This window comes from Mastigoproctus giganteus, chromosome 7, assembly GCF_048544385.1.
Source record: "Mastigoproctus giganteus isolate SK-2022 chromosome 7, ASM4854438v1, whole genome shotgun sequence".
Classification (NCBI taxonomy): domain Eukaryota; kingdom Metazoa; phylum Arthropoda; class Arachnida; order Uropygi; family Thelyphonidae; genus Mastigoproctus; species Mastigoproctus giganteus.
In genome coordinates, this window is record NC_143581.1 from 208,583,704 (window position 1) to 208,609,495 (window position 25,792).

General features: G+C 35.9%; 1 protein-coding gene across 1 annotated transcript in view; it reads right to left on the bottom strand.

Annotated features, from left to right (window-relative positions):
• Positions 1-25,792, bottom strand: part of Non1 (nucleolar GTP-binding protein 1) — a 119,508-nt gene that overhangs the window by 48,232 nt on the left and 45,484 nt on the right. The window contains exons 7-10 of the mRNA XM_090378094.1: positions 22,072-22,221; positions 15,750-15,791; positions 13,007-13,072; positions 6,022-6,222 (exon numbers count right to left, since the gene is read on the bottom strand). Coding sequence (XP_090234220.1) covers positions 6,022-6,222; positions 13,007-13,072; positions 15,750-15,791; positions 22,072-22,221 — 459 coding nt within the window. The remainder of the gene's footprint in view (positions 1-6,021; positions 6,223-13,006; positions 13,073-15,749; positions 15,792-22,071; positions 22,222-25,792) is intronic.

The window sequence follows — 25,792 nt, forward strand, 5'->3', positions numbered from 1 at the left end:
CTTTACCTTGCTTAGCACAGGTTTCAAAATAGCACGGTTTCCAATTAAGTTTAAGTCGAAATTTACTGTACATATTAAAATTCATTCAACAGCCTAGACAAGGCATGTCAAACTGAGGGTCCCCCAAGGGCTATATGGATCACATTTGTGTTGTCATGAGGGCCGCACACGACAACTAATTAAAGTCATTTAATAAAAATTATTGTAGGATATTTTTATTACTTAAACTTAGAAACAGACAATGTGCATACGAATGGTTTAGCGGCTAGCCACATTCATGAATACAAAGTAATAAAGTAGTTTAACAAGAGAAAAAAAAAAAAAAAAAAGAAAGAAATTTTAAATGGCAACATAGACTTGTATGCAACAGCAACAAATACATTGTACAAAAATTACAACAGTTCAAAATGAACATTTATTTATGACTATTTTTAGTGTTTTGTCCTGAGGCTTGACACCTCGTTTTAATGACAATTTTTGCTATGTCTGGCCAAAATGTCTGTGCAGTTCTGACTTTCATCAGAGATGAGAGGTGTTGATCAGTCAGTCTTGTTCTCTTAGAAGTTTTTGTTGATTACATGAAGGAAAATAACTGTTCACACACATAGGTAGAACCGAACATTGCCATAATCCTTGTGGCAAACTTTCTGAAGTTTTTAAACTTTTCAGGAAGGTATGAAAAGAAATGAGGTATCCCCACTTCAAGATACTTTGCTCTGAGTGTAGAATCCGACTGCATTTCTAATAGTTCCACCTGCAGTCTTTCTTCTGCCTTGGCAACATCAAAGGTGAATGGTGCTGAGAATAATGCAAAGTGGTGTGCAAAAGATGAGAAATCACGAAATCTTTCCTGAAATTCTTTTGACAACAATTCCAGGTGACTGTCATACTTAGAAAAGCTAAGTACAGACTCAGTATTGGCAGTGTTTTTCAGCTCTTTGCACTTAGGAAAATGAACTAAATTTTCATTTGACAACTGTGACTTCCATAAGCTTAGTTTTGTAATGAAGCACTTGATGTCATCATATAACTGAGTGATGAGTTTGTTTTTACCTTGTAATTTCAAATTAAGATCAGTTAATTGTACAGTAATGTCCACAGCAAAAGCCAGATCCTGGAGCCAACTTTCATCTTTTATTTCATCCGTGTTTTGACCTTTCATCTCCAAAAACATAATTATTTCTTGTCTCAACAAATAAAATCTTTTCAGCACTTTGTGACATGACAACCAGTGGACTTCTGTGTAGAATGGAACATCGATAAACCAGTTGTTGGAAGATATGGATGATTATCCATATCTTCCAACAACTGGTTGAATTGACAGTGGTTGAGAGCACAGCCTCTGATATAGTTCTTTGTGACCAAACTAAGCACATGATCCAATTTTAAAATCTTTAAACACAAATTTTGCTGATGAATAATGCAGTGAAAATGTGTAAACGATGAATCTGGATGCAAGTTTTCTATTTTTGTTCGTAACATGGCAGCAACACCATTATGTCTGCCAACCATATTCGCAGCACCGTCGGTAGATAAGCATGCAAGTTTACTCAAATCCAAACCATAGTCATGCAGAACCTGCTCAACTTTCTCAAAGATGTCCTGGCTTGTTGTAGTGTCATGCACGGGGATCAGTTCAATCAGTTCTTCATAAATATTAAATTCACTATCACAAGCCCTGATGAAAACTGCAAGCTGTGCTATTCCAGTGATGTCAACGGTCTCATCAATAGCAATAGAAAAATGTTCAAATCTTGATGATGTGGCCTTCAACTGTTGTTTCAAATCACTTGACATTTCATCAATCCATTCAGCAACAGTGTTCTTGGTTAATGAAATATCTTTGAATAAGTGTGCTTTCTCTGGACATACAATTTGAGCCGTTTTTACAAGGCATTGCTTTACAAAATCTCCTTCACTATAAGATTTTCCACTCGTGGCGATCATTCGGCTGAGTTCATAGCTTGCAGTAACGGAAGCGACATTCCCTTTCTTAATTTTCGTAAAACAAGTCTGTTGCTCTCTCACGTTAGCCTTCAATTCCTTGAGTCTTGAGACACGCATTGGGCCTTCATATTTATCGTAAGATCGATGGTTCATTTCATAATGTCTTTTCAAGTTGTACTCTTTTGGCGTGGCAATGCTTTTGCTGCAAATTAAACAATGTATCTTTCCATTCACCGTTGTGCAAAAGTACTGTAATTTCCATTTTTCTTGAAACACTCTCCCTTCTTCGTTTAGTTTCCTTTTTCTCTTGGCTGGAGAAGCACTAGCCATTTTTAAAGATGATGTGCAATCTGAAAAATAATAAAATTAAATTAAAAATAAAATCACCGGTTAAAAAACTGAAACGAAATTGAGCCCAGTTTATGTATTGTTACGAGCAAGATAAACGGGTTTTTACCTCATGCTCATTGGTTCCACTCTCTCACTCAGGCTGAGCGGTTTACCTTAATGAGAGAGGAACCTTTTCCACTTGTGGGCCGTGGAATTCGGATCAGGACCAGGTACCTACACCAATAAATTGGCAAGAATGCTAAAATTCTTATCACAAGGCAGCCGCGCGCGATATTCAATTCTAAATTACTTCAATTAACAGATTTTGCGAATCACTACAGTGTCCTTTGTGCGGGCCGCAGGTGTGCTTGCAAAGGGCTGCATGTTTGACATGCCTGGCCTAGACACTTACTCTACATATATGCTGCGGCGCCAACTCTATTGTCTCACATGCACTTGTGCCAATAGCTCCCTTCAAGCAGTCAGCAGCAATGTGCAACAGTGTTCAGTATTCTTAATTCCATCCTGATAAGATGATGTGATAGCTTTTCAAACTTTTCATTTCACAAATTATTTTTTACCCCTCTAAATACGATCAAAACAATATTTGCATCTAGGCTAAAAATCAATGCCACCAACATACGTTCTGTTTGGCAGCATGTTTTGCCCCATTTAGCAAATGATTTTGCTGGTTTTGAATTGCAAATTCAGACAATTACCAAAGACGTTGTGAAGACATTACCAGTGTACGTGACTGCACTGACTCACATGCAAATGAATTAGATGATGCAACTCTCCTTGAAATTGATGAGCAAACTGCATATAAAGAAGAGGAAAACAATTCTGAAGTGGAACCAAAAGAATTTTCAACAGAAGAATTGGAGAAAGTTTTTTGGGGGATTGATATGGCCTGCGAGGTGATTATGAATGGAGATCCGGATGTTGAACGTAGCATCAAGATATGGCAAATTTTACAAGATGGGATTCAATGCCACAAAAGTTGTACTTCAAAAAAAAAAAAAAAGACGAGACGACTTCACCAGACTTTATTATTGAAATACCTAAATAAACAAAGCTTTTTTCTCATCTCTCATGTTGTTACCTTTTCATTAATAAAATTTTTGCAATATTTTTTATTTCAAATCCTTTTAACTGGCTATCAAGTGCAAATTGTTTATAGATTTATTATAATTTGTTTATAGACTGTTTCTCTGGTATGCATTCAATTAAAACCCATTATAATTATACCTCAATCAGCATGGTTTCACACACACACACACACACACACACACACACACACACACACACACACACACACACACACACACACACACACACACATGCATACATACATACATATTTTTTCCCTCCCCACTTCAACAACTGGTGGTGCCGGAATCCAACACTAATTCTCATTACTTGCAATTGTAACTTAATTTTTTTAAAGCAGGCTTAAAAAAAATTAATTAGCCTATTATATCAGGGGTTCTTTTCAATTTATTTTACTTTTAAGGACAAATATAAACTTCTTTTTTTTTTTTTTTAATTGTTTAATTTACATAGAGTTAGGTAAGTACATATCTGAATTTCCATGGTACAAAGCCATTTTATTGTATTTATTCTGGCATAGTTTGAAACATGCGTGCGTGCATGCATGCACGCACACACACACACACACTTCAGAACCATCACCCAACCAATTTCATCAGAAGGGCTCCACAGAGGATCAGAAAGAAGACCTATAAAGTTTTAATAAAGTGAGAATACTGAGTCAAAGGCTTTGTACCTTCTAGTATATTTAAATAAAACTAAAACAAAAAAAATAAATAAAAATTATGAACACAGTTAAAGTTTTCCTCATTTAGAATACTTTGAAAACTTCCATATCCTTTAGTAATTATACTGTATATGTAGCTTACATGTAACATTGCCAGTCTGGAAGTAAGCAAACACAGCCATAATTATGAGAGCATCCATGGACTCAGGGGAAGTCCCCACGAACTGGAGATGTACAAATGTATCCCCAATTCACAAAGGGTGATACGAGTAATTACAGACCTGTTGGTTTAAATTCTTTTCTGGGGAAAATAATGGAATCGCTGGTTAAAGAAGCATCGCAGGATCATCTAGACAAGACTGCAGTAATAATTCAGACAGAAAGTCTTGTCTGACAAATTTGATTGGATACTATGATGTGGTTACAAAGGAACTGGATGCAAAAAATAATTTTGATATCATATACATGGATTTCAGGAAAGCTTTTGATACTATAGCACATGGAAGACTACTGTCCAATTTGAGCAATATAGTATTAAGGGCAAGTTGCTACATGGGATAAAAGGGTGGCTGAGCGGGAGAAGATAGAGAGTGGTAATCAATGGACGCTGCTCTTCGTGGACTACTGTTATTAATGGAGTCCCCCAATGTTCGATGTTGGATAAATATGTTGTTTTGTATATTTATCAATGATATTGATGAAGGTTTAATGTCGAAGTTTCCATATGATACAAAGGTTAGCAGGGTTGTTAATGACAGTAATGGCAGTGTGCTACTGCAACAGGATCTAGAAAATTTTGGCAGATGGGCTGAGGAATGGCAACTGAAGTTTAACATTGACAAATTCAAAGTACTGCATATGGGTAGAAGTAAGCCCAGAAAAATGCACCAACTGTGTGGTACTATACTTAGGGTGGTAGAAAATGAAAAAGACCTGGGAGTAATTGTGCAATCAGATATGAAATTTTCTGACAGTGCAGACAGGCTGCTAGAGCAGGTCATGGGGTATTGTCAATGATATACAGAAATTTTGCTAGTAGGGAAAAGAAGGTGTTATCCCTTTGTATAAGGCAATGGTCAGGCCACACCTTGAGTACTGTGTACAGGTCTGGAGGCCTCATTTTAGGAAGGATGTAGAGTTGCTTGAGTGAGTACAGAGAAGGACAACAAGATTGGTGAGGAGAATGAAGGGGTGCTCTTACCAAGAAAGGCTAAAGTTCTGCAAATTGCAGCATCTGGAGACTAGGCACCTGCAAGGTGATCTGATTGAGGTGTATAAGGCCTTGAATGAATCGAGTAGGCTCAATTCTGATGGGATTCTTCCTCTTGATCAGATTACGAACCTGAGGGGGGGCATAACTTCAAATTGAGGAAAGACAGTTGTAGAACAGATAGGTGGAAATTTGCGTTTAGCCAAAGGGTAGTTGATAGCTTAAATAAATTCAAGGAGGAACTGGACAAACTTTTGGAGGGAATGGATATGTGAATTTTTTTTTTTTTTTTTTTTTTTTGGCTGATGCTATATAAGCTCATACGCTTGCTTTTTTACATCACATGCCTCTACTACTACTACCACCACCACCACCTTGTAAATAAAGTAAAATATATAAATATCAAGTGTGCACTGACTTTTAAACCACCTTATTATTTAGTTTTCAAAATTTGTTTACAACACTGTTCTGAAGGATTACTCTGTATCTCTTCATAATAGTTGACCTTATTCTTACTCTGCAGTTGAATGAATGGGACTTATACTTTCTAGAATCAAATAGTTCTTAGATCAGAGTGAGCTATGGATATTTCTAAAGATTAGGCTGTTCCAGAATGTAAACATAACAAAAAACTTTTCCTTAGATTTTATTATTTAGCTTTTCATCTATCTAAATAAGTTAATGACACATACGTATTTTTTTTTTTTTCAGCTATTTCAGGTACAATAAATGTATATCATCAAGATATGAAATTTACCTTATTATCACGTGGAATTGGTTTTGAGACACGAAGACGATTCAAAATGTTATTTGCTTTTCCACTGTTGCATTTTAATTCAACTCTATGAGCCAGAAGCCTTTCACAAGCTTCATTTCTAACTTCTATTACACCCTCACAAGTAACTGTACTCATTTCAAAAACATGAACACCATCTTCTTTAATGGCTGATAGCATTTGCTAGGAAAACAAACATAAAAATTTATTAGGAATTAAACCGATTTCATCAATTAATTTATAACAATTATATATACATGGTTATTATAATTAAACTATGTCTACTCAGAGTAGTCAGGAGTGGCATCTGTTTCAAGTATTGTAATGCAATGAAATTTATCATTGATGTAGTTCAATAACACTTAGAAGAGGATGGTATGGGGAAAAAAATCAGTACAAAAATCACCACTAGAGGTGATTCTTAAGATGCATTTCTACCCAGAACACTGTCCTGGATGGAGAGTATTTATGTATGTACAAACAAGGTAACTGCATCATTAATTAACAAGAAGGTGGAAAGCTTCAAATACTACTAGTGATAACACTCCATGCAAAAAAACGATACTGTGTCCAGCAGCACATACGTGCATGTCCATGGTGAACCATCATCTACCTCAGGTGTGCATATACAGGTTGGTTGTTGTTGTTGTTATTTGGATTTTTAGGAGCATTAGCAACTAAGGCCATACTGCTCCGGGGATATGCGGTGGTCATTCCCTGACCTTTCCGCATCCTCTGTATTTGGTGGTCACGGGCTCGAACCCCGGTCTAATCAAGAAGCGTGTGCTACGCACTGCTGCTCCTGCCCACCTGGCTACGGAGGCGCCATATAGGTTGGTCAACTATGGATACAGGGAATGGTTGTGCATGTGGAATTTGGCAACTACATACACAAAGTATATAGTTGCCAAATATAATATAAATTATAATTTGCAAAGTATTTGTTTAAGCAGAAAATTCCACAAGCAAAATTTAATAATTTAATTATTTAATAATTAAATTTGGGCTTATTAAAATACATAGTAGAATTCACAAAGAATATACATTAGCAAATTCAGACAAATTCAAGATTTTATTACTTAGCTGTTCAACCTGTGAATGTACATCCAACAATAAAAATCGTCATAATCTAATATCCAAAATAAATATCACATAACAAAATTAATTAGTACTGCCAACAAAAAGTACTTTTCATTGGCAATACTAATTTCTAATCAGTGTGCAGTCTATGTAGCTGAGTGGTTCACTCAATTGCTAAATGTGGCAAAATTCCTGTTATAGGAATTTTGCCACACCTCAATCAAGTCTTCTCTAAGGTGCCTAGTTTCCAAGCCGTGCAACCCACATATTTGAAGTCTTTCCTCACAAGGACACCCTTTTACCCATCTCGCCAGGCAAGTTACCCGTCTTTGGACCCTTTCAAGAAGCTTGATGCTTTTTTTTTTCTTCCAGTTTCCACACTTGAACACAATATTCAAAGTGTGGTCTAGCAATAGCCTTATATAGTGGGATTATGATGTTCTTATCTCTAATGTTCGATACATCATCAATAGGACACCATGGACCTTCCTTGCAACCTGTCTACAATGCTTGGAGAACTTCATGTGTGACCATATCATAACTTCCAAGTCCCTTTCTTCCACTACTGACTTTAGTTCAACTCCACCAAGTGTATAAGTTATTTTGGGGTTACTGTTCTCCAGGCATAAGACCTTGCACTTTGCTGGATTAAAGCATAGCTGCCACTTTTCTGACAATCCCTGAAATTTATCTAGATCACTCTGAAGAAGCATTCCTTGACAGTGTTCATTAACTACTGTGCAAATCTTTACGTCATCTGCAACTTTAGACATCATACCCTCTACCCTTCATTGATGTCATTTAAGAAAATCAAAAAACAATAGTGGTCCCAATACTGATCCTTGAGAAAGCCTACTTCTTACATCAAAGGTTGATGACGTTGTAGAGCGAATATCATCTTTTAAGGGCACAAAAGGTGATATAGTTGTACACGTTGGCACTAATGATATTAAGAGTAGGAGACCGGCAGAATTACTTAACAAGTACAGGTCACTGTTGAACAAAAGCCGAGAATTAGGGTAGAATTTGAAAGTGTCTGCAATTCTGCCCAGACACGATAGGAGGGAGTATATGATGAGAGCCTTGTCGATCAATTCGGCCCTGGAAAGATTGTGCAAGGCTCAAGGGGTAGAATTTTTTTTCAGCCTGGACTGTACTTGTTAACAGGAGAGATTGCTTCTACAGGGATGGGATACACTTAAATAGAAAGGATGCAAGAATATTTGCTGATGCTATCGAGGCAGTGTTAGGTGGATCGGAAAACTGCTAGCTTGGGGGGAGACAAACACCAACAGACTGACAGTAGCCACTGGCAGAGGTGAAAGAGATTCTTGCACTGCTTCTGTTGGAATGAGCAGAAGCCTGAAAAACAAGATGCATGATATTTCAGAGACTGCTGGGAGCCATTGCGGTACAAGTAAACACATGGGTTGTGTTAGGGTAGCTAAGAATAGAAACATGTGCAGGTATACTTGCGTGTACACCAATGCTAGGAGTTTAGTAAATAAATTTGATGAATTTGAGGTATTGCTCAAAACATCAAAGGCAGATATTGTTGGGATATCAGAGACGTGGTGTCACACAGATATAAGGGATGCAGAACTGCAATTTGGGGAGTACAACGTCTACAGAAAGAATAGACAGGATAGGAAGGGGAGAGGGGTTATGCTATTAGTTAAGAAACACATAAAAACCAAGGAAGTGAAGCCAGTCGACATTGCTGGACAGTGCAGTGTTGAGTCAGTTTGGTGTGACATAAGCATTGGGAGATCAAAATTGAGAGTAGGAGTGTGCTATAGGCCTAATGACTCTGATGAGTATAATAAGAAACTGTACAGAGAAATAGAGTGGGCCAGTAAATCAGAGAGTCTTATAATGGGAGATTTTAATCTCCCAGATATTGCCTGGAATTTGGGGGCTGGTCACTCACACACTAGCATGGCTTTTGTGGATTTATTGGATGATTGTTTTCTACATCAGCATGTTCGGGAGGCAACTAGAGGGAGTAATACTCTTGATTTGATTATCAGCAGTGATTCTTCATGCATTAAGAATTTGCAGATAAATGAACCACTAGATGGCAGTGATCACAGTGTGCTGAAGTGGGATTTACTCAAAGAGGTAACTACCATTAGGGGTAAAGGGAAGGGTTATTGCTTCCGTAAAGGCGACTACGATGGACTGAGACAGTATTTAAATTCTATACAGTGGGACCAACTGATGATGTTACCAACAGCAAATTCAAAATGGGAAGCATTCAAAGAATTAATCTTGGAAGCTACTAGGCTTTACATACCAACTAAGAAATATTGTTCAAGGTTTAGGCCAAAATGGATGTCAGATGAACTAATGAGGCATATGGCAGAGAAGAAAAATGCATGGGATACTTACAAATTAACACATGACACAGAAGCCTATGATAGATACAAGTTGATATGCAACCAAGTTACAAAGGAGGTTAGGCAGGCGAAGGCAGATTACGAGAAATCCTTGGCAAGGGATGCAAAGAAAAACAACAAAGAGTTCTTTACTTATGTAAACTCTAGAAGAAAGGGGATGAATCAGATTGGTCCACTTGATATTGATGGGTCAACTGTTGATGATCCTGCTCAGGTAGCTAACAAACTAAATGAATATTTTGCATCGACATTCACACATGAGGAGTTATTCAGCGAGGGGAATGCCAGAGGTGTATTCAACTCTAGCAGTAAGCTACAAAATCTTGAAATAACTGGGAGTAAAGTGGAGGAGAAACTGTTGAAGATAAACACAAGAAAGGCACCCGGGGTGGATGGGATCTATCCAGTTATATTAAAGGAGGCAGTAAAGGAAGTAAGCAAACCCTTAGCCATAATTATGAGAGCTTCCTTGGACTCAGGGGAGGTACCCATAGACTGGAGATGTGCAAATGTGACCCCAATTCACAAAGGAGGATCAAAGGCTGACACAAGTAATTATAGACCTGTGAGCTTAACTTCTGTTCCAGGAAAGTTAATGGAGGCACTGGTTAAAAAAGCACTGTAGGATCATTTAGACAAGACTTCAGTTATAGCTCGGACACAGCATGGTTTTGTTAAGGGAAAGTCTTGCCTGACCAATTTGATTGGATATTATGATGCAGTCACAAAAGAACTGGATGCAGGGAATAGCTTTGATATTATATACTTGGATCTTAGAAAGGCTTTTGATACTGTTGCACATGGAAGACTGCTACACAAATTGGAGCAGTGTGACATTGGAGGCAAATTGCTGCTATGGATAAAGGGGTGGTTGAGGGGGAGAAGACAGAGAGTGGTAATCAATGGACACTGCTCATCGTGGACTAATGTTTTTAGTGGAGTCCCTCAGGGCTCAGTGTTGGGTCCATTATTGTTTTCTGTATTTATAAATGATATTGATGATGGTATATCAAGCTTAATGTCCAAGTTTGCAGACGATACAAAGGTTGGTAGGGTTGTCAAGGACACTACTGACACTATGCTGCTGCAACAGGATCTGGAAAGGTTGAGCAGATGGGCTGAGAGGTGGCAAATGAAGTTTAACATTGACAAATGTAAAGTACTACACATGGGAAACAGCAACCCCAGAGCAACGTATCAACTCTGTGGTACTACACTGACAGTGGTAGAGAATGAAAGTGACCTGGGGGTGGTTGTGCAGGCAGATATGAAGTTCTCTGACCAGTGCAGACGGGCTGCAAGAGTAGCTCATGGAGTATTGTCAATGATATACAGGAATTTTTCCAGCAGGGATAAGGAGGTGATTATTCCCTTGTATAAGGCAATGGTCAGGCCACACCTGGAGTACTGTATACAGGTCTGGAGGCCTCATTTCAAGAAGGATGTAGAGCTGCTGGAATGAGTACAGAGAAGGGCAACAAGATTAGTGAATGGAACAAAATGGTGCTCTTACGAAGAAAGGCTTAAGTTTTGCAAATTACAGTGTCTGGAGACTAGGCACCAGCGAGGTGATCTGATAGAGGTGTATAAAGCCTTGAATGGTTTGAGCATGCTCAATGCTGATGGGATTCTTCCTCTAGCTCAGAATAATCACCTGAGAGGGCATAAATTCAAATTGAGGAAAGACAGATGTAGGATAGACGTGCGGAAATTTGCCTTTAGTCAGCGGGTGGTTGGTTGGTGGAACAGACTTCCATCCCTTGTAGTGGAGGTTGATAGCCTAAATAAGTTTAAGGCTCAGCTGGACAGGTATTTTGAACGAACAGAGGGGTGAAGTGGAAGTGGGGGTTTTTTTTTTTTTTTTTTGGCTGATGCTGCATAAGCTTGCTTTCTTGCATCAAATGCCTCTACTAATGCTAAATGCTAATGCTAAACCCAATCTGAGGAATAACCATTTATCACAACCCTCTGCCTCCTGCCCTGAAGCCATCCTACTATCCATCTGCAGCTTTTTCGTTTGTGATTCCAACCTGTCCTAGCTTATAAAGTTTTAAGTTCAAAGTTTATCCGACTGTTTAATATAAATTAAACAGTCGGATAAATCAATCTACAGAAAGCTAGATTGTATCACATCAAAATCCAAGGACACATTATTGGGGACACAGTTTTGTTCCCCCACAATGTGTTTTGGAGTTTGACATGGAAAAATTTGCCATCCCTAAGGCTTGCAGCCTGCATGTTAATGACACATTCTTCTTGCTCAGTTGATCAAGAACCAGTCATGAATGGCCCTGTGTGTAAACGCTCTGTATACATTTGTCCAGAACAAAAATCCGGGACAGCATTCTAGGTGTAAATGCACCTATGGATGTTTTAGTATAAAGGGATGTGTGAGAGGCAATAGTGTCTGAATTAAAAAATGGATCAGATAGTTGATAGTAGGATATAAAAAGTTTACTGTTTTATACACTTTAACCTCCTTTGAATTTAAGACACTTGTTTATACCACGTTATTTTATAAGAATGGCAATTATCAATTTTATGTGGAAATCACATATTAGATAAGACAACACACACTTTAAAATATGGTAGAAAATAAAATACAAATTTCAAAAATAAATTACAAAAAAAAAAAAATGCAGTTAATTTTTTCTGTAATAAGCTAAGCTAAGCTGGCTATTACAATCAGCATTTTTCTTTCTGAAATGATTATGTTATAAGAGTCACATCATATTTCTACTTCAATGCATGAGGAAAATAGGTCATAATATTACTTCCCCGATGAAGTAATATTATGGTGGTGAATAAATAAATTTCCATTACAATCTGGGCAGCAAAGCGCAGAAAAGTTTACACCTTCACTGTAACTGTTTTATTGCAGCCAATTTCCAGTGCAAACAGCTAACAATGGGCTATGAACTTTTGTGGAAACCTGCGGGCTTGATCCTGCGATGTGTGAATGTTTCCAATTAAATTACCCTAGGTCTGCAGTCAACAAAACCACACGGATAAGAATAATAACAAATTAAGCACTACCACCTTTGCTTCCAGGGTGACATTAAATGGGAAATTCAAATGTTTCATAATTATAAGAAAATTTAGCACTGTATATAATATACTCAACAGAAAGAATTTTAAAACCATACATGACTTTAAAATGGTGTATTTGGGAGGGATGTAGGAGTATAAAGCTAAAAACAAAAGCTAATAAATAAACTATGGAATCTGAAGAATAACATAAATGAAATACGCAGATTTATATAATAACTTCAACTGCTAGAGAAAAACATGAATATGATTTGAAAAACCTAAGGAAAGTTTTCTGATGTTTAAAATACAGAAATTTTCAAAAAATAAAGATAGCAGACTTAAGTCAAGAGTAAATGGCCAAGTCATAAATTCTAGAGGACAATTAGCCAGTGATAACTGTTATTTTAAATTAGTTTTATATTCTACTACTTTTGAAAGCAGAAAATTAGTTTACCAACCTTTTTCTCTTCAGGTAGTTCTTCTAGTTTGATGACATCGGCTTTATTTGCCACCACAATCATTGGCTAAAGGATGAAAACAAAAATAATAATAAAAAATATATATTTAAAAATCCAAAGCTAGAAAAAACATGCAATTTGCTTATTTTATTTTTAAAAAATACTCTGATAATAATAAAAAAAAAAAAAGCACTGTATTAAGACTATAAATGTTTACTAAAATTTAAAATTTAATATATAAATATAATGTTTCTTAAGTTAAATAAAAGGGGAGAAGCAGGATGGAAAAATATATAAATAAAATCCTTTATTGCCATAGAGAAAAAAAAAAAAAAAAAAACAAACACAATACTCTGGGTCATAATCTCAATTCAACAATACAAATATCAGAAATTATCTGATCATTCCCTCCCCCCCACACCCACCCTTTTGCACCATTTTCCTAAATAATTCACGAAACTATTTGGTTTTCAACTGTTTAGTTTCAGAAATTATGTCTTCATTTAGGTGAGAAACAAAACTTTATACAAATCACTTTAAACAACTAATAAGGCTAATATATTTAGTTTATGGCCCAAGTCTTCAATTTTAATGGAAATAGCAAGTATCAAATGAAGTAAACGTGTTTATTTTTGATCCAATTCATTATTTATTCATATAGTTGAACACTTTGGAATTCAACCATATAAATAAAAATACATTATAAAATATTTATTACATATATATTTATTATTTACCATTAGTCTTCCTGTCAGGAGAAGACACTTGATGTGATTAGTATTGGACTAGGTTGTTAAGAGTTTTATTTTTTTGCTTCGCTCTTCCTTGACATTGACATTATTTCTTCCTTGATTTTATAAGGATTGTTTATCTAAAATATACTATTCATCACAGATGTCCATAGGAAACTACCTACTAGTGTAATGAACCAGTCTGTTGCCAGAGCAATGCTAATCACATTGAGTGTCTTCTCCCGAGAGAACTATATAAATATATACAATAATAAATGATTATTATGTATATATATTTATGATTATGTTTGTTATTGTTATTTGGTTTTTTTTAGGAGCATTAGCAACTAAGGCCATATTGCTCCGGGATATGCGGTGGTCATTCCCTGACCTTTCCGCATCCTCCATATTTGGTGGTGACGGGCTCGAACCCCGGTCTAATCAAGAAGCGTGTGCTATGCACTGCTGCTCCTTCCCACCTGGCTACGGAGGCGCCCTTATGATTATGTATGGGCAAAACGAAAAGTTCAGGTAAGGAACATGGATAGAAATGGACAGTATATCAGGATAAGCTCATTTAAGCGAGAACAGAACTTTGTGCAAATAATACTAATATAGCTGAATAGTTAATATAATTGTTTATGGTCTTAACCTTTAATTTCAATGGCAATGTCAAGCTGTCAAATGCATTAAATTTGCTTATTTATGATGAAATTTCCTTTTGATTCATGTGGCTAAAGGATGAGACATGAGTTATATCACAACTAATGTGACTAAAGGATGAGGCATAAACTGTATCATAACTAAATATTTCTATTCACTGAAGGTTTATAAATATAAGGAGTATAAGCTTATGTGCACAACCAGGCTTGTGCAGCCAGGCCTTTCTAAATTATTTCAAATAAGCAACTAGGCTTTGCATTTGAAATAAACCTAGGAAGGAATTATTTATGTTTAAGTTAATGTTGGTAAAAGCATCAAAAATATCAGATATGATTTTAGTTAATCCAGTCTTCACTTGGTATCACAAAAGAAAGTTGTGAAGGTGAGTTGTATTTATAGGTAAAGCTACTTTTCCCTCAAAGGACTAAGTGACACTAGCAGCATTTTCAAGTGAAATAGGCATGTGTTTCTATGTCACGCAAGTAACATAGTTTATTTTTCATATAACAGAAATATTCAACTGGCAAACAGGCACTGAGATGCTGAGACTATTTTTTGAAAAATATCATTAACATCTCACACCTTTCTAATTTGTGTGATGGCTTCAGTTTCATGGTGCAGGATTTGTTTACTTTGTGGGGTATGGCCTAATTGTATTTTTGCTCAGGTTTAGTATGGAAATATTTAGTTTTGAAAATTGAATGATGATAAAATTCACTGGAAGTTGATATATATTCTGAAAGCCATAGTAAAATGCATGCATAAATCACTTGTAAAAAGATACTTCATTTTTCTAGCAGTAATAGCAATTTTAACACGTCACTGCTTCCAATAATATGATGTAATTGCAGTTCTGGCAGCATGGAGTAGGAAGATTTGCTAAGAATTAACATTAAAAAGGAAGTGGCAGTGCAAACAAAATGGGGATCCCCTAGCTGTTAAAACAGATGTGTTAAGTGAGTATATTCAATTCATGCTCTAGCTAGTATAACCTTTTTGTGCCTGCTTAATTGGAAGCTAGATTTCCACAGCTGTGGATTCTGCTTTATTTGAAGAAGATTATTATACACCTGGTCATGCCATATTTGAGCCCACCGACTTGGCAGAATCAACTAAGTAAAAGTTCCATGTAAATAATCTTATATCAACATTATTATAATACTGATGGAAGATTATTTACATTAAAAGCATGAAGTTTACTTCATAAAAAAATTTATTTGATAAGACAGACATATGTAAGTTAACCTCCTTTTGTAGAAGAATGTTTAGATCAAAAACACATTAGTTTATGTAAAATGATGCAAAATGCAAGATTTTAAAATTCAGTGAAGGAGAAACAAAACTCTTACCTTGCTTGAAAATAATGGCTTGAGGCTTTTATAAAGATGGATCTATAAATTAAGAAAAAACAGAGGACTCCATATTGCATACACAGATACCACATATATATATATATATATATATACTATCATTGAATTATATTAAAATAAGTTAATTATAATAAAGTGAAAATAAATAATTAATTAAACATTCATTAGAGGCAGCGACAAGCAATTCCTCCATATGAAGCTGAAATACATCCAATATTTTAAATTAAATAAAATAAAACATAAGCCAGTAGTATGGCAAAAACTGTAGAGCGAAAATTAACATAAAAATAACCCAAATAAACAAACAAACGAAAAACAAGAATAGTCATAAATAGTAGCCCAGAAACCCTTGTATAATTTCAAACTTTAAATCCAATTAACAAAAACTATACAAAATTTAGGATAATGCCAATTACTTATTAATTTAGCAATACCCCCCTGAGAGGTACCAGTTCCAAAAGACGTGAAATATCACCAAAAGAGGGTTAAAGGAACTACCAAACGATAACAAAATCAAAATAAATTAAAATAAAATAGACTGACCATCATGCCCCATATCGACAGAGGACCACGAGGCCAATAATGGTCATGGAATCGCTGCATTTCAATCGCTATACAAATCGTCGCAATGGTGAAAAGATCGAAGCACCAATTCACCCTCCCTCCTCCGATCGATCCATCAATGCAGAGGATTTGCACGCCGGTGGTCCTTATGCAGCGAAAAAATAAATTATAGAACAGACAGCACTCTAGAGCAGAGCCACACCACTGACATACTGTAAGCTGAATCAGCTTATATAGAAGGGGAAAAAAAAGAAGGAAAATAGATGGCGGCACGTCTTTTGGAACTGGTACCTCTCGGGGGGGGTACCGCTAAATTAATAAGTAATTGGCATTATCCTAAATTTTATATAGTTTTTGTTAATTGGATTTAACGTTTGAAATTATACAAGGGTTTCTGGGCTACTATTTATGTCTATTCTTGTTTTTCATTTATTTGTTTATTTGGGTTATTTTTATGTTAATTTTTGCTCTACAGTTTTTGCCATACTACTGGCTTATGTTTTATTTTATTTAATTTAAAATATTGGATATATATATATATATATATATATATATACACACATATTACAATATTTAATTAACGAGAAGTTTCAAATAGCCTTCAGAAACCTAAGAAACCATTTTCATTATATATACACCCACTCCCTGGTTTACGTAATGCTTGACTTACGGAAATTCGACTTTATGTAAGTTTTTGCTGACCGGTGCCAACTTAAAAAATAATCGTGAAAAACGTATTTTGCATCCTGTAGGAATAAAAGGAGGTATCGTGAAAATATTGTAATGTGAACCCAATAACACTTTTTTTTTTTTTTTTTTGGTAATGCACTCCAAGACCTCAGAAGTTGAAATTTTTGCTAGTAAGCTATTTATCTCTATAAAAGGTCATTTTTATAATGGAAAGTGCACTACACTTTCATGGTTATCATATGTTCCATTATAAGAATCAATTTTGAAAACCCCTTTGTGATATTTTTCTAAAGCACATTTCTGAAGGTCACTACCATAAAACAATAAAAACAATTTGTACTTTTCAGTTTATTGTGTTTTCTGTTACAGCAATCTATTATAAACAGGTAGTAAACTCGATCTTATTGCATTTGTGACAATACTGATAACTGGAATTCTGTGGATTTTTACGTTACGGTATTATGGTGAAATGAGTTCCCCTTTCGCCGAAATCTTCAATCATATAAAAAAACAAATAAATTTTCAGAATCATCTCTTCATTCCTATTTACTTATTACAATGGCGAAGGGAAAAGGACCAACGGAAAGTGAGTGCAAGTGTTGGCAGTGCTAGGAAACGAAACAAATTGATTTAGAAATGAAGATGATTAATAAGTACAAAGCTGGACAAAGTTTGTCATCTATTGCACAGAATTAGGTCTCGCTACTTCAACAGTGAATACTATTTTAAGGGACAGTGCACGTATAAAAGAATATGTTAAAGGATCAATGCATTTAAGATCAACAGTGATCACAAAACAGCATTCAGTTGTTATATTGAAGATGGAAAAGCTATTAATAATATGGATGGAAAATCAGATTCTGAAGCGAGTGCCCCTGAGTCCAGTGGCCATTCAAGCACAAGCAAGAAGTATTTATGAAGATATTAATGATAAGTACAGCGAACCCCAAGCCAAGTTCGTGGCAAGAAACGGGTGGTTTAATAGGTTCAAGCACTGCACTGGTTTCCAAAACATTAAAGTATGCGGTGTAAGTTGCCAGTGCCGATTCTGCAGCTGCAGAGAAATTTTGTGATGGCTGGAAAAAACTCCCTGTAAATCTCCACAGCCCTCAACCCGGAGCAGAGTGCTTATCAGCTGGAGAGTTAATTCTGGCAACGATGCTCAAAAGGTAAAATTTGCTGATGTTATGCCTGTCTCCTCTCTCTTTTTGTAATTTTATAATTTTGAAATTTTTGTAATTTTTCATGCGCATGAGATAAATGAATAAATAATTCATTTATCTCATGAAAAAAAAACTGAATAAATAATTCTATTTACATGTTTGTCGAAAAAAAATTTTTTTTTTGCTCCAATCAAATTTCAATAAAATTTGCGAGTGCTGCATAAGCATTTAGGGAAATTCCAACTTACGCAGAGTTCCACAAAACGCAACCCTTATGTAATTCGAGGAGTGGCTGTATTTCCAAAAATAATAATTTTGAATGTATGATGCTAAAAACAGAAAAAAAAAAAAAAAAAATTTCTGTTATATGAAGGCGTTTTCAATGTTGGTGTCTACACTATTCATTTTACACAAATGAAAAGCAATGGATGCTGTGGTTTCTTACAATTGTAACCCATTCATTAATCTCGTGTACATGAAGATTATTCTGGCTCACAGAATTCTTTATATATAAAACAAAAAAAAATTACAGAGATTAAAGATTGGATGAATAAGGTATTGAGAACATTTGTATTTGTACAATCAGGATATAAATTTGATATCAGTATATAATGATTGAGATGCTTCTGAAGGGAAAATATCACATTTATACTGAGCTGTGATCTGGATTGGTTAAAAAAAGAAAAGAAAAAAAGTGCACTACTAGTTTGGATAATCTCTTTTTTTTTTGTTTTCTAGACACATGATCTTTAAGCAGAATCAGATTAAGAACTTTTAGATTTCCATTTCACAAAAGTATAAATTTATTATGGAACCTCAGGTACAGCGGTGCATCTTCCTGCAGCACTGAGTATACTGATATTAATTTTAAATTAAGTGACTGGAAATCATTCTATTTAATTCTCTTCCGGATGAGAGAATGCTAAGAGAAAAGGCCTTGTGGATTGGGAACATAATAACAATAAAATTACTTGAGATGACAGACTGGACTTTCAAAAGTATAATAAATTTATACTTTCAAAATAAATATATAAAAATAAGTTAAAACAACAGGGCTTATGGAAAAAATAGGGATTAGGGCAGAGCACTCAAACAAATGTTCAGACTGGCAAGTAAAATGCTAAAAAATGTTAGAAACCCGATAAAATTGCTAACACCAGTTTAAACATCTTAAATTTCTAATAAATAAATAAAACTATTATAGTAAATATAGCACTTTACCTTGACCAGATATGAAGTTTGCTTGATTGATATTTCTGTTCACTGACGGGGGTTTTTTTTTTTTTTTTTTTTGGATTGTAAAATTTAAAACAGCAAAAAAGATAAGAAATCAATAATGAAAAACAAGAGCTGCATAAATTGCACAAGTGAGACAAGTTTACAAAGCTAAAAAAATATTAATGAAGAGAAGATTCTGAAAATGTATTTATGTTTTTTATATGATTGAAGATTTCATGGAAGGGGAAACATTTCACCATAACAACGTAAAAACTCACAGAATTCCACTATTGGTATCATTGTAAGTGCAGTAAGATCAAGTTTACTACCCATTTATAATTAGATTGCACTAACGGAAAAGCCCAATAAACTGGGAACTGCAAATTATTTTTATTATTTTATGGCAGTGACCTCCAGAAATGTGCTCCTCTGCTCACGCTATCACTTCTCACAAAATTTCTTTTGAACAGAAAAATGTAAGCTCCTGAAAACATGAGTCAGCTTACAATATCACGTGTTATCTTGTGAATATAGTGAATGACAACAGTGTGTCTCCGACCAATACAACTACAGTAAATAGGAAATATAGCTCTCACATATTTGACTTTTTTTGAGCTTCGTAAACTTGTATGTATTGCTGTGCAGGTAACTACGTTCAGCTTGGTGCTAGGCTTTGCATTCACTTGGTGTTACTTGCACACGAAATTGCGTTGTACTCGCATTGTTCCCTAATATATCAGCCATGTTGCGAAAATGTGCATTAGAGCAGAACTGACTACTAAAAATATAAAAAATATACACAGGATAAAATACGTTAAAACAACAAAACATAAGTGAAGGTAAAATCAATTAAAATAAGAAATGTGGTAGCTGGTAGCTTTCAAAGCAGTGCACCTCTTTGTCATGTGATAGAGATATGAGAACGCTCTCTCTCTCTCTCTCTCTCACTCTCTCACACACACACACACACACACACACACACACACACACACACACACACACACACACACACACACACACACACACACACACACACACAAAGAAGAATTGTAACTAATGAGAATCTGGCAGCATTAGCAAGAATATTTCGAGTACGCCAGTGCTCATCAAATTGTAGGATGGACTCCATAATAGGCTAAATTATGGTCCACACTAGCAATATAGAATGCCTCAAGGACCCTACGGAGGTCCCTCCTCAGATAGTAGATGGCCTCTAATAACAATTTCCTGACAAAACAGTGGTAAACAAGTTGCTCAATATGAGTTGCCATGTGTGAAGTTCGAACTCTGAAATTATATAAATTAAAAAAATTATTTATAGAATTTCAAAAGATTATAAAATAGGCAAAGATATTTGGCCTTTTCAAAGTGATGAAAATTAAGAGGACAAAATAACATTGCCTATTTTATAATTTTGAAGTTCTAATTTCCCAGACTACATGATATTGACCAATTTCTTCTTCATCGCTTTTGCCAGGGAATTGTCACACTAGACTGCCTGCTATCTGATGAGGGTTCAGTAAGTCCCAGAATAGGCTATCACAACAGTATCTCACCTTTTACAGAAATGGAATATTAAACCTTTTGGCAATGTCATTTATTTTAAAGTAATGCAATACCAAAGTAACTTACATTTAAGGCAAAATTTGTTCTACAATGTTTTAGCATTAGAAAACTGTATTAACCAGGCAGTTTAAATTCTGCTACCTACTAAACACAAGAGAAAAGGTCCCTACTCTTTCTGTTCCTAGGTTGTTTCATTTTCATTATATTATTTAATAAAGCTAAGATAACAGTGCATTTTAGGGTAATAGTGGTGAAAATTCTCCACAGAAAATTAATGCTAATGGTTTCCATTTCCAGCAGCATAATGGGTAAAATTTTTCACAAGTTGGGAAATACATGTATTATTCGTAATGATACTACTACCTAAATTAAATAACAGGAAACACATACATAATGTTAAGAGAACTTTGAATTAGATAGTATGAAGCAGAGCTGTAATGCTCAATAGATTGAACGGACTGCTAATGATTGGCAAGAGATTGCAACCTATCTGTGCTGTAACCCATCAGCTTGTAAGCTATCCTAGTTTTCTGGTATAATACAAGTGGACAGAAGGTTTATTGCATATTCTACAGACAACACAGGCTGGCAGTGACAGTGTTATAATTTGGAGAATGTTTCGTTTAGAAATCTTGATGTGATGTGTCCAACTGTTATTGCTGATGCTGTTTCCTGATGGACGTGTTTTCCAGCAGGAAAATGGATTTAGGTTCATCTAGAAAATTTCAACTTCCTTTCTTGGCAAACCAACTCCCCAGATCTCAACTCAGTCAAATATGAGATGAAATGGAAAAAAAGTTGATTTAGGTACAGATCTGCCACCATCCACAGAAGCATAGTTATAAAACATTGTGCAGGCAGATTGGTAGGCCACACTTCAAGTAGTTTTGTTACCTCTAGGAATATAAGTTGTAGCAAATCAAAATTATAAATTATTCAGTCCTGGGAAGGCCTAATACATTATTAGATAAATATTTCTTATTTCATTTCAACAAAGGGCAAGTGTAAAAGATATAAATTCATTATACCTAAAAAAAAATACAAATATTTCAACATTTATTATAAACAATGAGCAAGATAAATGGTTTTAAGATTTTTACCTGATCCTCAATAGCATGACCACATTGCTCAGATGGATCAATTATATATAGAACACATGCCTGTAAGTGAACTAAAGCAGTTATAGCTTGCATCTCGATGGTATTTCTCTCTTCTAAAGGATGGTCTAATATACCAGGAGTGTCTATGATCTAGCAGTAAAAGAAAATTGTAAGCTTTTTTGTTTGTTTTTTAAAGAACTTTATCTTATACATAAAGAAATTTTGAACTCAGTAGGAGCCAGTACAACTAAACTTTGTATGATTTCCTCTTTCATCCAAGCTAAGTAATTAAAGTGTCAATTTCAAAATTGCAAAAGAAAATATACACATCACTCACCACTGAAACTGACTGCCCCACTCAGGAGTGGCCAGATCTGTTTTTAATATTTGTACATATATCACTTATATATAAATACACGAATAATTAGCATTTCAAGAGGACGAACGATAGAGATTATGACCTTAGGTGTTTGGCAGGGGTCAGCATTTGTTAAAAACTGTTTAAGCACTGAAGAGTGTGCAAAAAAAAAAAAAAAAAAAAAAAGGCAAAGTGTATCTTGCCAAGAGAATGTTATTGTTATTTGGTTTTTTTTTTTTTTTTAGGAGCATTAGCAACTAAGGCCATACTGCTCCGGGAATATGCGGTGGTCATTCCCTGACCTTTCCGCATCCTCCGTATTTGGTGGTGACAGGCTCAAACCCCGGTCTAATCAAGAAGCGTGTGCTACGCACTGCTGCTCCTTCCCACTTGGGGAAGGAGCAGCACCGCCAAGAGAATGTAATGCATTTGATTGGAAACATATACAATGGACAAATTTGAGTGTGAAGAAACTACTGGGGTGTCCGAAACTGATGGTTAACATGGTAAATTTTTACTTGTGTAGATCTTTGCTGCATGAACTTCCTACAGTCACTGTCATCAGTACAGTGACTGCAAGAAGGCACCCATATCCATCAACAAAGTACTGAAACCACCAGACAAATGTCAGCACAGAATGATTAATGGATCCATAACTGGCTACAGGTTACATACACTGATTAGCTTTGCATTAGCAACACCCCTTGTGCGTGAATGGCCCCTTCCATAATGCTAGTTAAGGCTCAAAGTCAGTTTGGCTGATATAAAATTGTAGTTTGCACACATCACATCAAAATTGGCAACCAATTTTTCAGTGTCACAAGGAAGAATGGGCAGTTGTTGAGATATTTCCAACCTTGAACGTGAAATGATTGTAGGGGCAAGACATGTAGATGCCAGTACCTCGACAACAGCTAACATGGTTAAGTACTCCTGTTCTGTGGTGTCATGGGTCTACTGTGACTGGTTCAACAGCAGCTGAACGACCATCCAAAAGTCAAACGTGAGACAGCCTGTGGTAAGCGTCTTGTGTCTCATCTTGTAACGCAGCAGTGATTGGCTAGACATTGGCCCAGCTAACCACCCAGAACATTGACCACATCATAGTATCCAATCAAATTTATCACCTGGATGCACTGTTGATGTTTGGCAGGTTTGAGGAGATGGTGTTATGGTTTGGGGCTGTTTTTGTGTGGTGCCCCAGGTCACATGATCACTGTTAATCAACTGCTGACTAAGTACGCCCCTTCTTCATGACAGTGTACCCACACAACTCTGGCATCTTTCAACAAGATAATGTGCCATGCCACAAGGCTCAGCAGGTTGCTAACTGGTTTTAGGAACATGAAAATGAATTCTCCATCCTCCCATGGTGAATTCACCCGATCTCAACCCAACTGAACATGTATGGGACAGGTATTGGAATTACATACATACCTACCTAATGGAAAAGGAAATTTGATACTATTACCATCCACTGACAATGAGCAGGCATTACTAGACAAATTGTGCAATGCACGGGTACTACCATGGGACACCCTGCAACATCTTGTGAAGTTCATGCCAAGACATGTATGGGTCGTACTATAGACAAAAAGTGGTTCCAAGAGGTATTACATTGGTGTTGCTAATACAATGCCAACTCAGTGTAGATCCACAACTACCAATCACATTTAAAACATTACAGTATCAGCCCTGGCATTGCTTCGGAGAAAATGGGTTACATTCCTGCCATTTTTATCCCCTGTGTATGTGTGCATCTCTTGTGCATTTATTACGACACATTACTGGCCTGGTGGCCAGTAATGTGTGATCTTCTGTGATAAGTCTCAATTCCATGTATAATAGCAGAAACATTATGGAGTGCCATACTATGAAAATGGGAGGAGTTGTAGAATGGAGAGTTATCACCTACAATAGCTGTACACTTCTGATCATTACTGAAGGCACTTTGATAGCTTGACATTATGTTATCCTCAGACCTGTGTTTCTGCCATTCACATAATTTGTCCCAAATACCCAAAACACCATATGCCACAGTAAGACTATTCCTGTCTATGTACCACACACATATTCTGATAATCTTCATAATATCGATGCTTACTTGGACTTCCATAAGGTCCCTCAGTCTACCTCCAACAACATGGCTGGAACACGATGTGTTATATGTGTAAGCTTAATGCTACACCTTGTCCACGCCAAACCATTTCCTAGCTTAGAGTACAAATACGCAAACGTACAGAGGTGATCCAGAGGATGACATCTGCCAACTTTCTAACTTACATTCTGAGAGTAAATGAGCTCATTTTGAAAATGTAATCATCTTCCTAATATATAGGTATCTGTTTCTTATGTTCAATGTAAAAGCTTTAAGAGTTGAAATATCAATAGAGATGTCAGCTCTTAAAAGAGAAAACTGCACCATCTATAGGCAAGGTAATAGTTTAAATCTCTGTTGTAACCACATATATCTTCATGCAGATATTAGTAGTGGCAAACGATGTAAAGTAGCAAGCTTATACAGCATCCACATTTGTCCATCTCCTCCAATAATTTTTCTAATCATTCCTTTAATTTATTCAAATTAACATCTTTCACAACACAGCTAACACTAACATAGCAAATTTGTTGAAATCAAACTGCCATCTGGCTGTCCATTCCAACAATCATTCATGCACTGGCTGAAAGCAAATTTTTGCATAGCTATCTTGCAACCATCCTTTCTCAATTTAAATTTATGTCCCTTTTTGTGAGTCATTTAAGGAAGAGTATGGATGCCATCGGCATTTAGCTTAATCAATCTACTTAAAACCTTAAACAATTCAGTTCGGTCTCCTAGCAAGTGCCAAGTTTCCAGATGATGCAATTTACAGAACTGAAGTCTTTCTTGGTATGAGTAGCTTTTTGTGTTCTTGCAAACCTTTTCATCCCTTCTTTGTACCCATTCCAACAGATCTATATCCTTCCTAAAATCAGGTTTCCAGACCTGAATGTAATACTCAAACCACAGCTTAACCATTGCTTTATACATTATTTATTTATTGTGCTAGGCAGTCCCAGCCAGCTTTCATGGCACCACTGCCACTATTTACATACTGTACAGATAATTAATTATAATTGCTACACTATAACACATTGAAATTTTGCATGTCATGTGCCCACTCCATTATAGGGTATTGAAATCCTACAGTTCATGTCTTGTGAGTATGATACTCTGCTAAGAAAAATAGCTAGTGAGAAAGTCCTCGCACTAGACCTCTTGAATCATATCACCTGCCTTCAGTCATGTTTGCTGCAGCCGAAGAGAAGTTCTATACGTATCTGTTTCACTCACGAAAAATGGGAATGTGCCATTATATCCAG